This window comes from Mycteria americana, chromosome 2 (assembly GCF_035582795.1).
Source record: "Mycteria americana isolate JAX WOST 10 ecotype Jacksonville Zoo and Gardens chromosome 2, USCA_MyAme_1.0, whole genome shotgun sequence".
Classification (NCBI taxonomy): Eukaryota; Metazoa; Chordata; class Aves; order Ciconiiformes; family Ciconiidae; genus Mycteria; species Mycteria americana.
The window spans coordinates 3,586,491-3,599,724 of record NC_134366.1 but is presented as its reverse complement, the minus strand read 5'-3'; the positions used below and the strand labels follow the sequence as shown (position 1 = coordinate 3,599,724).

Sequence of the window (13,234 nt, the reverse complement as noted above, 5' to 3'; positions counted from 1 at the left end):
GGAAAAGGCCAAACCAGATCACCATCAACTCTTCTATTTCTGCACCAAGTAAAACAAACATTCAGATCTGCGCTTAATTCACCTGTCTCATTGGACTTAATGGAGCTGGGCTTACTGGAACATATGCTGAAACTTCAGCACAACGCAAAGTTTTCCAGAAGTAGGAATGGCAGAAGAACATGCATAACTTTTGGTTGACCTAAGACACCTATTTGAAGGCTTAAGGCACTGTACAGGGTTGGCAATAAGCCCCTTCGGACATTACCTTGAAGAAATGCTGTTATCCCCATTTAAGGGAAATATCAACTGAGCCTCAAGGAAGGTTCATGAAATGCCTGAGCTGATCTCCAAAATGATTGTCAGGTGAAAGGGAATTGAGGCTTCAGCTTAAATCACAGTTCCCAGTGAGGCTGTAACTCCTGGGTGAGAACTGCTAGGCGTGAAGTAAAGCATAAGACTGCACTGCTATCAGCAGACGAGCTCACATTCTGCGCAACGACAGCTCAGAAGTTCACTATAAACTCAAGAGAAGTTTAACTTTCAACCTGATAAATGCACCCAGTAAATAAATAACACCGAGAGCGATGAACTGGGCAAGTAGAAGAACGTAAGGACAAGAGAGCAATACTACGAGCTGTAGAGCAAAGGCTCAGACTCACATCCCCTGGAAGTGAAACTAAAGGCTTTCATTCCCCTTCCAGAGAAGTCAGAAATTAAAATACCGCTATCCATCAAATCCTGTACCTTGAACCACTTAACATCCACATTGGGCCTGGACAGCTCACACTCGAATGTGACCTTGTCCTTCTGAGTCACACTGATGTCTACCAAAGGTTTGCTGATTCTCACAGGCAATTCTGTAAAAAGAGAAAGTCCAGTTAATGGGGATTTAGGTCTCCAGAACCATCTGGCACAAGGATTAATGAACAGGCAGAGCCTAGCTTCCATGTTTAATAAACTTGTGACAACAAAATCCTATTGTTTTGAGCACATTATCACAAGTCGTTTTGTAGACAATGATGGTACAATAATTCTGTTGACATTAGAAGGATATGTTACTGATGATAGTCCAGTGCTTAACATCCCTTGCAGTTACAAAGAAAGCTTGTTGCTCTCTTAAAAGCTCACTCTCTGGGTCAGAAGACAACCATGTCCCACACCAACCAGGGCCTCAGACTTTTGGGTCTGTGTACCTCTCACAGTGAGCCTCCCTGATGAATGAATGCCATCTGCTTTGAAGGAGATGAGTCCTGCATCTTCAAGAGTCACCGAAGAAAGAGTCAGTGAATGTTTCTTCCCCAGGACACCAATACTGACATTCGGTGAAGGCTTCAGCCGAACGCCGTCCTTCTGCCAGATCCCTTCCACGTCCTCATGCGACACCTCCACCTCGAAGGTGACGGTCCCTTTCTCAGAGACTTCCAGGGGCTGAAGACCTTTCACCAGCTTGATCTGCCTCACTGAAAAAAAAAAAAACAAGGACAAGTTGGAGACCTCACACAGACAGCTGTGAAACAGCCTGAGGACTTCCAAAATAGATTATTTCCCTATTCCTTATGCAGGTACCTGCCAACTACGTGGTATCTGCCAATTAAACAACCACCTTTGCAGGAAATAAAATCTGTTCATGACCATACTGCTAGCGTGGCTGCTATTCTTAAAATGGATGCTTTCAGCTGGGACAAACAAGTCAGCCAAACATTGCAGAAAAAGGGCAAACTGGCCTTTTTTCTGTCAAGGTCCACCACAAATAAGCTTTGAAGTTGCACACACACACAGGAGTAGAGGCATTCCTGTGCTGGGTGAGGTGGTCACCAATAACCATCAGGAACAAACTGGAGAAGAATAATATAGAAAAAGATAGATAGAAGAAGAACTTTAGAAGAAGATAACACTGTTGTTATTTACACTGGGACCAGGGTCCCTGTGCTGTACAGCAAGAGAGATGTTGATGAAAATACTTATTGTCCAAGCATGATTCAAGAGAAAGATGAACACTAGAGATTAGTAGAGCATAAAGGAATAAACAATATTGTGCAGCTCTTCAACTAGGATAAAACAAGGCGGGGGGGGGGGGGAAGTAGCAGGGAGAGGAAAAAGGTTTTAGTAAAAGGAAAAAAAAAGTCTGCGACTCAGTGTGAAGTGCACTGACACAGGTGGGGGACAAAGCATCCGTGTTTTGGGTGGATATTACCTGTTCCCAATACAAGACATCAGTGACATCAGTGCCTTATCAGCCAATAAAATGGATTTAGTGTTTAAACGCGACTCACCCTTAAAAGAAATTAATTTGCCAATTAAAAAAACCCAACAACAACAAAAAACCTCTACAAAGCTATGAATTACTCACAAAAACCTTCAACTCCTTATGGGTCCCCTGGGAATATTTTGACCTTCCTAGTGCATGTTTAGCAGAGATAATCCACATTCAGCCAGGATCTGAATGCAGACATGACCAGGAGTGACCTGTGGGCTCTGCTTTGTGGTCATGGTCTGGACCCAGCTCCTGGGCTGAGGACACCATAGCCTCTCTGAGGCTCAAACATCTCCTGGCGGCACCTACCCCTATGCCACATGGGGGACAGCAGGGAGCAAACTATTTCTCCAAAGGTCCCACGGAGGTGATGTGAGTAGGCTATGGCTTTATTAACAAACTGGGTAGAAGCACAGTACTGTTCTCCCCAGGAGGGCTCCATGTAATGCCAGCTCCTTAAGCCTTTCCTGTCCCCTCTGCTGCTGTTACACCTCACATCAGGTTTACAGAGGAGCATATGCATCCTAGGTAGGATCCTCTCTAACCCCTCTCTCAAGGAAACCACACTGATTCCTCTCTCACGGTCTTCTCCAAGGTCACAACCACTTAAACACAAATTTGCCCCAAGGATATGTCTTGAACCAGACAAATGAGGGAAGTACAGGCACTTCCAGGAGCTTGTTCTTTGCTTCCCAAACTAAGACAACCAGCTCTCCTGGCTTTGCTCACTAGAAGTTGCATCAGTCCCCAATTTCTGATCTGATTTTGCAGCTGGTCCCTATCCCCCTGGGGTACCTCATTCTCTAAACTGAACGAAGCGTACCTGCTACTGTCTAAACTTTCCCCTAGGTTAATAGATACTCCAGCCCCTCAAACAGTGACTGGACCGAGGATCAAACTGAAGTTATTCCAAGGAGATAGCGAAAGGAACTTGCAAAAACATTAACTAAATAGCATAGCAATTTCTAACACAGTAAGTGGCCTCCTGGATATATCCTCATCTGCTGTTGTATGTAGGACGGGGAAAAAGAAAAAAAAAAATCACTTTTTCAAAGGTCTTGTCATAAAGCAGCAACAGTTGGGGAATGGTAGAACTATTACAGGACTTATTTTAATAGACAATATTTTGTGTCAAGAGATTTGAAATGTCATACTCATGTTCCCAGTATAATTTCTGCTATAATTAATTGACCTAATTATGCTTTTCCCTGCTGAAAGCTTAGAGTTGTATCAGAGGAAGGATCACTTTACTCATGACTTACTTATTTAAGTCTTCCACAAACATCTCCTCCTGGTCACAACTGAAAATAGATATTCAGCCAGATATGTTATTGGTTTGAGCAGCTCAGGTGCTTTTAGTATCTCCTGGCATCTTAAGATCAGAACAGATGCTTATCTTTTGATGAAACAACTGGAGTTGTTATATACTGGAGTAAATAAACAGATTTTCATGTAGCTATTCCTTATTTACCTTGCTCTGAAAGCAATCTCAAACCAAACAGTATCAGTCCAGCTAGGTGTTTTTTAAATAAAGGTCCTCTAAAATCAGGCTTCTTAATCTAAAGTGGAGCACCAAATAGTCATAGCTCAATTCCCCAGACTGTGAGCATTTAAAGACCTTCTGCTGACCTCAGCGTAAGCACTAACACATTCTACTGAAAAAAGGCCATTTGCTTAAATTAAAAAAAAAATGGAGCATAATTTTAGACTTCTACTTTTAGATTCTTGCTTTTGCTGTAAAGTAGTGCGAGAGCTTGGCGCCATCTCAGCTGGAGGACTTGGATGCAGAATACCTATAGTCTAGTAAGATTCTTGTATATGGCCCCTTTCCTGCTACACCCCATAACTAAGGCTTGTATGATCATATGCGAAAAGAATTCCCTGCTCCAGTGAGCCTATTCCCCTTTTTGATCGTGGCCACTCTCAGATCACCTTGAGTTTCCATCACTGCATGAAACTATCATCTCAGTTCATCAACAGAGGAGCTGCTTTTTACAGTGACACTAAGCGTAAGTGATGAGAATGCAGATAAGTGCCTGAGAAGCACAACTCCAAGTCCCCTCTTTCCATCAGAATAGGAAGTTTATAAACCAGAGACATATATTTATGCTTGCATGACTCACCTTGCACAAAACACTGTTGTGGCAGCTATCAGGACTACCCAATTACTTCCTATATAAACACTGCTCCATCATTTTTGGTTTTACTTGGCTATAGCAACAGCCAGTGACTAAAACCAGGTATAACTGAATCTACAACCAACTGCTGAAACATCTAGCTGGAAGGAAAGTGAGTATCACCCAGAGTCTGAAAAAAAATGTCTTGGGATGCAATGTGTGAAAGAGGATGGAGTAGCGAACTGCCCTGTACTGCACTGCATTCTTCCAACACATTGTGACCACGGAAGTGCCGTATTTCTTTATCTTCTGCGGACCCAGTTCATCCCATTTAACTGAGACAGTAAACCTGAATCTAGTTCTAAATCACGATTGTAGTCACCCATGGTTCCTTGAATTGTCAGAAAGACACTCCAGAAGGTAACTCAGTGCATCTAAGACTTAAAACACTCTCTGGAGGTCTTTTTTTTTTCTCTCTGTTGACTACAGAATTAGCTGAAAGTGATGTGCTAGACTTAGGTTGCATGAATCCAAGCCTAACTTACCAGCTGCTAGTCACTGGTAATGTCTGCTTTTTTTCTAGAGCTATTCAGTTTGGAAAAAAGATGAGCAGCTGCCAACAGAAGTGATAACTGCCCCATGTCAGGATGCTAGAGCAGTGGGGTTTTGACGACAGTCAGCCAGGAAGATTTTGAAGATGAAGCTGTCTTAGAAGTGCATGAAAGTGATTTGACAAACCCTGCTCTGTATGAGACAGTTTGTCACCAATTTTTTATATCTTTGATACCATCAGATGGTAGGACATGCTCTAGGACACGTCCAGCTCTTTACGTCATCCCAGACAGAAATTTCACTAACCTTTTCTTAAACCCATGATGGAGGCTCCAAAACCTCTCCAGACAACCTATTCAGTCATCCAAACATGAAAAAGCTTTTTTATTGTATAACCTGGATCTTTCTCGTTGCAATTGCAGTCCATTATTTCCTGTCATTATTTCCACATGGAGAACAGATTGTTCCCTTCCACTTTATAACAGCCTTTTATGTACTTGAAGTCTGTTATCAAGTCCTTCCTTACCTATTATTTATGACCTACACAGCACCAATTGGTGGCAGGGGCTTTACAGACAAAATTAGATAGTCCTTAAGTGCTTAAATCCTGTCTTCATCTATCCTGTAACAATCATGACAAAAGGATGTAGGAAAAAGGACAGAAGTACAGGGCTACAGCTGAGACACCATTAGCTGACTTGAAAGGGCAGCACCCTCAGATAGAAGATTTGCTTTTGTAGTATTTTTAACCCTGACTGAATAGAAAGAGGCATTCTGAAAGAGGTGGTTTGCAGAGAAGAATTAGGGCAATGAATGACTGAAGAGGGAATGGTTTGCTAAAAGCCATACAAAGGAAAAAACAGAGTGTACCAGAGAATGAGAAATTTCAGAGGAAGGAAAAGAATCAGCTAAGAAGCTTAATGGTCAACAGCATGACTGAAAGCTGGTGGGATGAGATGGAAGCAACAAGAATCAGTCACCTGTTCTCTGTTTACTGTCCTTGCTTCCACCCCCTCTCAGTCATTTGACTGGTGGCCAAGCCCATGGTCATGTCCCCGTGTCCCCATGGCAAGTGGGGGTGGCAGTGGCCATTATGATAATGGAAGAGACCAGAATCCACCTCCAAACCTTGTCCAGGGTATTTATAGAACTGGAGATCATTCAACTTACTTTCCACATTGATCTTGGCTTGGGTCTTGTCATCAGGACTCTCACAGCAGTAGAAGCCCCTGTCTGCAAAGGAGATGTCCTTAACCACCAAGGTGTGCTTTGTTCCCTCAGCTTTGATCTCTATTTTTTCACTGCGTTTTAATACGATGCTGTTCCTCATCCACTTCACCTCTGCAGGCTTGGTCAGCTCTACCTCCAAGGTCACTGTGTCCCTCTCTTCAACTGTTATGGGCTCCAGTTTCTTCTTGAATGAGATTGAGGCCTCTGCCAAAGGAGAAGAAATATTAGTAAGAATAAAGATCCAGAAAACAGGCTTTCAGAGAGAATTAAAATGGTGGCTCCAGTCCCAATGCATTCTGGGCATCCGTATTTAATGACACGAAAGCAGAACTTCCCTACTGCTAACATAATCAGTCAGAGGGAAGGCCACGTAAAACAGCATAGGTCATAGCATCCGTGACAGCCTGTCAAAGGGACGTTATTGCCTCCTACCTCGGACTCTGAGATTGGCCGTGCTTTCTACACCCTCAGCATTGGCGGAGATTTCAGCTGCATCTTCCAGTGTCAGATCAGTGATGGTGAGGCTGTGGTTGGTGTCCTTCTGCGAGATCACATACTTCTTGCTGGCTTCAATCTTGACACCATTCCTCAGCCAAGTGACCACGGCATCACTGGGAGAGACTGTGCACTTGAACACAGCCTCTTTTCCTTCCTCAGAGGCCACGCTGTTAAGACTGGTAACGAATTTAACCACTCTGGGAGCTGATGGATAGGAATAAAACATTTAGGAGCATATCTTTGAGACGTGGCATAAACACCCTCAAAGAGCCAAAAGCTTTGATGATTTTATCTGAAGCATCAATTTTTTACTTATAGTAAGTGATCACAGTTATGCATCTTTATGTTTCCCATGTCTGAGTAAGTTTTGTGCATAAAGATGCCAGAAGAGATAAGCAAACAAGAGGGGGAAAAAAATCCCATCTTAGGTTTGGGATACTTAATTCCAGCCTCAATATGCAATATGAAGGTCAATTTGCCCACATATTAAAAGACCTGAGCTCAATACATCTCAAAATCATTATGTTCTTCACAAACAGAGGTTCCACTGACACTGAGAGAGGAAGTGGAGTTTTGTGTTTTGCTGTCAACACAGGAGACAGCACAAACACGTGAACAAACTCAGCTTTGCAGAGTTGTAATGGCTGAGGACAAAACCCAAGGATCCCTCCACATTGTCACCACGCAGTTCTAGAGACATACGTTTGGGGGTGATGGTAATGCTGCTCTTGTCATCTCTGGACTCGCAGGAGTACTCTCCCTCATCCTCAGCCCGGATCCCTGTTATTGTCAGTGTTCGCTTGACCCCTTCCTCATGAATCTGGAAACGCTTGCTGGGCTTGATCTGAACTCCGTTCTTGCGCCACACCACCTTCCCTTTGGCATGGCTCACGTCACAGGTCAAAGAGACGCTGCCTCCGATCTCAGCATTAACAGCTTCGAGTTTTTTGGCAAACTTCACAGGGATTTCTGAGATGCAGAAGAAGGAAAAATGATGAGAAAGGAAAAGATAAGAAACCTGTTCTAAGAAACTGTTTCTGGCCAAATTAAAAGAAAGAAACAAAACCAAAACTCCAAAAGATTTGGGGATCAGGGTAGACAGAAACAAACCAGAAAGGTGGAAATTTAGGGAGATTCCTTTGATATGGAATTTTAATATCATTGTCATTCTGTAAAGCAAGAACAGTGCCATTAAACAGGATTGGGTTTTGCCTTCCTTTCTTTCTAATTTCATACCCAATGAGACCACGTGGTGTTTTTACATCAGAGCCTGATTTGACTGACTAAATGTAAAAATCCATATGGATGCACAAGGTCCAGCCACCTTTGTCTCTTCTGGCACTGGAGACACAGCCAGTGGAGTCAGAGAAACCCAGGGTGTGATTTCTTTCATCCTCAAGGAGACATTTCAATAGGTCGGATCTATCATGACCTATTAGCAACCGCTCCTCTGCAATGACTCCGAAGGGAGCTGAGGGGGTGGATGTCAGCTGCAGACATCTCCAGTGTGAGTGTCTGAAGAGCAAGGAGCAGGTCTTAGCTCTGGGACATCACCCCTCTCATCTCCATCTGTGGACCAGCTGTACTTCATCCTTCTTGTCAGTTTATAGCCTTAGCCTTGACTAGGGAACAGCATCCCAGGTGCACCATCCCAGAAACAGAGGAGGATACAAATTCAGGTCCTGTTTCCCCATGTGACTAACTCACAAATCTTCTCCTCACATAACATCCCTCCGTATCCTCATCAGCTTTGTCATGCTGGTGAGCAGAATGGGGAAGAGCTAAGGCTCTGCCATGTCCCAGCTACTGGGGTTAGGAGGAGACAGAAACAGATGACAGTGGGGAGCAGACACCAGGGAAAGCACCCATTGTAGGTCTCCTTGTTCCCCTGAGTGGCCAGCAAAGGACAAAAATTGGGTATTTGGAAGCAGGAGAACTTTGCTGGCCCATGGTAGGGCAGCCACAGCAGCTGCAACAGCAATTCAAGCCTTGAGGTCGGAACAGTTTTAGAGAGAGTTTGGACTTCACCTCCATCCTACCATGAGGGAAACAGAGCTGTTGGGTTGGGACACGACCTGTGTGCTGCTCTCTGCTCACCTTTCACTTGTACTTTGAATTCCTGCTTGTTGCTCTTCGTCTGGCAAGTGTACACAGCAGTGTCTGTGCTCTCAGCCAGGTTCACCGTCAGGGTCCTGGAAGCCCCCTCACTCTTGATCTCATATTTCTTGCTCGCCTTGATTTCTGTTCCATCCTTGAACCACTTTACTGCAGCAGTTTCAGGTGTTACAGAAGTAGCCAGTGTGATGCTTTCATGTTCTTGAACAATGAGAGGCTCTTTCTGGACAACTTTATTTTCAAATTTAGCCTCTGGTTCTAGAAAAGACATTAAAATAGGAAAACTAATAACTTAAATCTCAAATCCTTAACACAGCAATTTTCTATTACTCTCTCTTCATGACTCACAACACCACCTCATCCATAATCTGTAATAACCCAGGGAATATGGCTGAATATTTGTGGCTGGTGTAATCTTTTGCTGAGTGGGAAGAAAGAATATTATCTGTCAGGCAACTCAGAGCTTCTGCTTAGAAGAGAAGCAAAGGAAAGGAAATGCAAATATACATTTTATCTGCTGCCCACAAAAAACTTGTTTCTTAGATAGAAGTAAAATGACATGTATAATTATTTCCTCTCCCATTTTTGGATTTTAGGTCCAATTAAGAAGAAATATTATTATGCTAAGCATGAATTTATGGCCTATTTTCCTTTCTGCTTGCTCTATTCCGTTTCGCTTGGCTTCTTCTCTATCTTGTACAATGCTTTGCCACAAAACTGGGCAGTTTTGGGGCACACACAGCAGCAGACCAGCTTTTCTTAGTCACCTTTCACCATAGCTCTATTTCTGCTCTTCAAAACTTCCCACTTCTACTTTCAGCTCCCCACCACTTAAAAAGGTTGAGCAATGGGGTGTGCAAAGGAGACACTAAGCAAAAAACTATATAGCATTTCCACAGCCAAAAAAAAAGTCTTCAGCCAGATTTCCCACCTCCACACTTCTAGATTAAAAAGGTCAAATTAATGTGTGATGAGGTTCGCTGATGTTGCTCCAGAGAAAATGGTGGCTGCACCATGGCCACTGGGTAGGGAATATCCAGTTTTCCTCTAAGCCACACCGAGAACTGCTTAGGTGAGTCCTCACCAGTTGGTTCCAACTTGAAGGTGAGCTTCTGGCCTGCAGCCTCACAGATGTATTCTCCAGCATCTTTCTTCTCCAGCTGCCCTATAATCAGGCGCCGGGTTTTGCCCACAGTTTCTATTTTGAATTTTCTGGAGGAAATGAGCAGTCTTCCATCCTTGTACCACTTGACTTCGGTTGCATCCTGTGCTACTTCACAGCTGAGGGTGGCACTTTCTGTCAGGACAGCGCTCACCTCCTTCTGGACCTTTTCCTGGTTTATAAATGCAGGTTTTGGCTCTGAATGCAGAAATGGAAGAAAATATTGATTGAGGGATTAAAATGAAATCAGTCTTACAGATTTCTGTGCAGACATTTGGAAAATATTTAGGTTGTCACTTGCCAAAACCAATTACCTTCACTGGGTAATATCTACCCTTCTGTGTGACCGAATCGCAATGTGGAAACTAGGGAAGCAAGAGGCTAGGAATGGAGAGGACCAAGAGGGTCCTTGACATCAGTCCTATGGTTGCAAGCCACCATGCAAAAAACATTTACTTCAAATGTTCCCAAAGAACATCTTGTCCTGCATATCACCAAAAGCTCACAAATTCCTTTTACTTAAGGCCTACAGTGAAATGTCAAGGTCACAAATATAGCACTATGGGCTTCTGAAACAGACTCTTCATGGCCTCTTCCACTGTCACAAGCATGACTTTCAAAGGGACAAAGGAAATATGATCTCCCTGTAGTGCTCAGGTAGGTCAGGATCATGGCTGGCAGGGTACCCAAGATTGTCGCAATGTCAACACTCCCTTTAGCATCACATGTTTAAAGCTGTTTAGGGACTTTGTGAATCCTGTTCCAAAAGACCGATTGCTGGGAATCTTTCATGACAAAGGGACATTTAACACCTAGAATCATAGAATCGTTAAGGTTGGAAAAGACCTCTAGGATCATCTAGTCCAACCATCAACCCAACACCTCCGTGCCTACTAAACCATGTCCTGAAGTGCCACGTCTACACGTTTTTTGAACTCCTCCAGGGATGGTGACTCCACCACCTCTCTGGGCAGCCTGTTCCAATGCTTGACAACCCTTTTGGTGAAGAAATATTTCCTAATATCCAGTCTAAACCTGTCCTGATGCAACCTGAGGCCATTTCCTCTTGTCCTATCACTTGTTACTTGGGAGAAGAGACCGACCCCCACCTCTCTACAACCTCCTTTCAGGTAGTTGTAGGGAGTGATAAGGTCTCCCCTCAGCCTCCTTTTCTCCAGGATAAACAGTCCCAGTTCCCTCAGCTGCTCCTCATCAGACTTGTGCTCCAGATCTTTCACCAGCTCCGTTGCCCTTCTCTGGACACGCTCCAGCCCCTCAATGTCTCTCTTGGAGTGGGGGGCCCAAAACTGAACACAGTATTTGAGGTGTGGCCTCACCAGTGCTGAGTACAGGGGCACGATCACTGCCCTACTCCTGCTGGCCACACTATTCCCGATACAAGCCAGGATGCCATTGGCTTTCTTGGACACCTGGGCACACTGCCTTACTACGTCTGTCAGGTGCTCGCTGGCACCTGACAGAAGTAGTAAGGCATCTCAGAAGGCTGAGATCTCAAACACGTGACAGCACAAATTCAGAAAAAGTGCTGAGTTTTCAATCCATCTCGATGAGGGCAGCTGCTGAAATTGCAAATTACAAAGCATATTTCAGCCTCTCAGTTATCAGACATAGGATCGTAAGTCTAACATGAAATGGATTTTTGAATAGCTCTTTCCTTTCAAGAGCTTCAGTGCACAAGAATCAACCTTTGGGATCCCAGAAATGGGAGAGATCTGAATAATTTGTTGATTATTATTTCTATTATACTTATATCTGCAATTATTATATAGACAGACTAAGAATGAGATAGGCCTTTGTGGTGTGCTGGAGCCAAATATTCCCATTTCTACAAGTCCAGGCAATCAGGTATAGAAAATCATGTGAACCCTACAGGGTGCAACAAAGCCCAGACTATTGCAACTGAGTCATTGTGTAATAGTTATCACAGGTACTACTTTATTATCCTCTGCTGTAATTCAGACAAGTTATGTCTCACCTGTGACGTCAAGCTTGAAGGTCAGTTTCTGGCCAGCAGCCTCACAGGTGTACTCCCCAGCATCTTTCTTCTCCACCTGACCCACCACCAGACGACGCGATTTGCCCTCCGACTCCACCTTGAACTTCTTGCTCGAGGTGATCAGTTTCCCCTCCTTGTACCATTTCACATCCGTCTTCTCCTGGGCCACCTCGCAGCTCAGCGTGGCATTTTCTGATAGTGCAGCTTTCACCTCTTTCTGCACCTTCTCCTTGTTTGTAAACACAACTTCTGGCTCTGAAAAGAGAGAGAATTTCAGAGTGTCTCCAAGATATGATGTTGCGTGATCCTCTCATCATGGCTTACAGGTAACACTGGAAACCAAGATTCTGCCTTGACAATACACATCTAAAGCTATTAGAAGAACATGCAAACTGTTTTGTGGTGAGCTTTTGTGTGGTTTGTTTTGGTTTTTTTAAAGAAGCTGTTTGTTGTTTTGTCACAAATCACATTAAGACTAGTATCTTTGTGGCAGCAATCTAGGACATCATCTGGATCATTTATAAGAGCACTGTATGGCAGGCCCCAGTCAAGGTAAGATACATTTTCGTTGAGTGCAAACTAATGAATTCTGACTGGAACTGTCCCTTACAGTGTCACAGCCCCATATCGTTGATTCCTTTTGTTCCCAATAGCCGCATCTGCTGCTGTTACTGTCCTATTGGCATTAGGTAACTTTCTTCAGTGCAAAGGGTGCTAAGACCAGGACTTACATGTTCAGGACTGTGTTATTACTTCCCATGCAACCTTGAGAAAAGCCCACCCCATCTCACATTCTTACATCCAAATGGTGAAATCTGCTTGTTCTCCAGTAGACACATTAGTCGGCCCACTTGCAAGAGCATCAGCAGGCAGGGAGTGAGTTGGAAAGCTGAATTCATTCTCCCACTCTACAGCCCCAGTAGGGCAATGAATCTGAAATGAGTCTCCATGACACTTTCTTTGCCTAGTTGTCATTTACCTGATGCCTTAGAGACCTTAACATACATCAAGCCTTTCTGTCATATTCAACCCCCAGACTGAAATGAGCTCTTCCAAGAGAAAGAAAGAGTGCAGACATTAAGCTCTCCACCATGACCCTTCTCTGAAATGCACTGAGAATCAGCTTTGTTGCAGAATGTTCTGGTTGCACCAACATGTGGGGATGGAGATGTTCAATCAGTACTTTCCTTTTCACAACCCTGCTCCGACAGTGATGGGTAGCTCCAAAGATTTTGAAGGATGGAGCTCTCTGCTGAAGGATTTTATAAAGTTTTTATATCTTCTGTGTG

General features: G+C 43.8%; 1 protein-coding gene across 3 annotated transcripts in view; it reads right to left on the bottom strand.

Annotated features, from left to right (window-relative positions):
* The window catches only part of OBSCN (obscurin, cytoskeletal calmodulin and titin-interacting RhoGEF), a 200,088-nt gene that overhangs the window by 135,945 nt on the left and 50,909 nt on the right, over positions 1 to 13,234 (bottom strand). For all 3 annotated transcript variants that reach the window (XM_075492235.1, XM_075492232.1, XM_075492233.1), the window contains 8 exons: positions 11,925 to 12,200; positions 9,851 to 10,126; positions 8,749 to 9,024; positions 7,354 to 7,620; positions 6,586 to 6,855; positions 6,094 to 6,357; positions 1,194 to 1,460; positions 745 to 857 (listed from right to left, as the gene is read on the bottom strand). In XM_075492235.1, the coding sequence (XP_075348350.1) occupies positions 745 to 857; positions 1,194 to 1,460; positions 6,094 to 6,357; positions 6,586 to 6,855; positions 7,354 to 7,620; positions 8,749 to 9,024; positions 9,851 to 10,126; positions 11,925 to 12,200 (2,009 nt within the window). The remainder of the gene's footprint in view (positions 1 to 744; positions 858 to 1,193; positions 1,461 to 6,093; positions 6,358 to 6,585; positions 6,856 to 7,353; positions 7,621 to 8,748; positions 9,025 to 9,850; positions 10,127 to 11,924; positions 12,201 to 13,234) is intronic.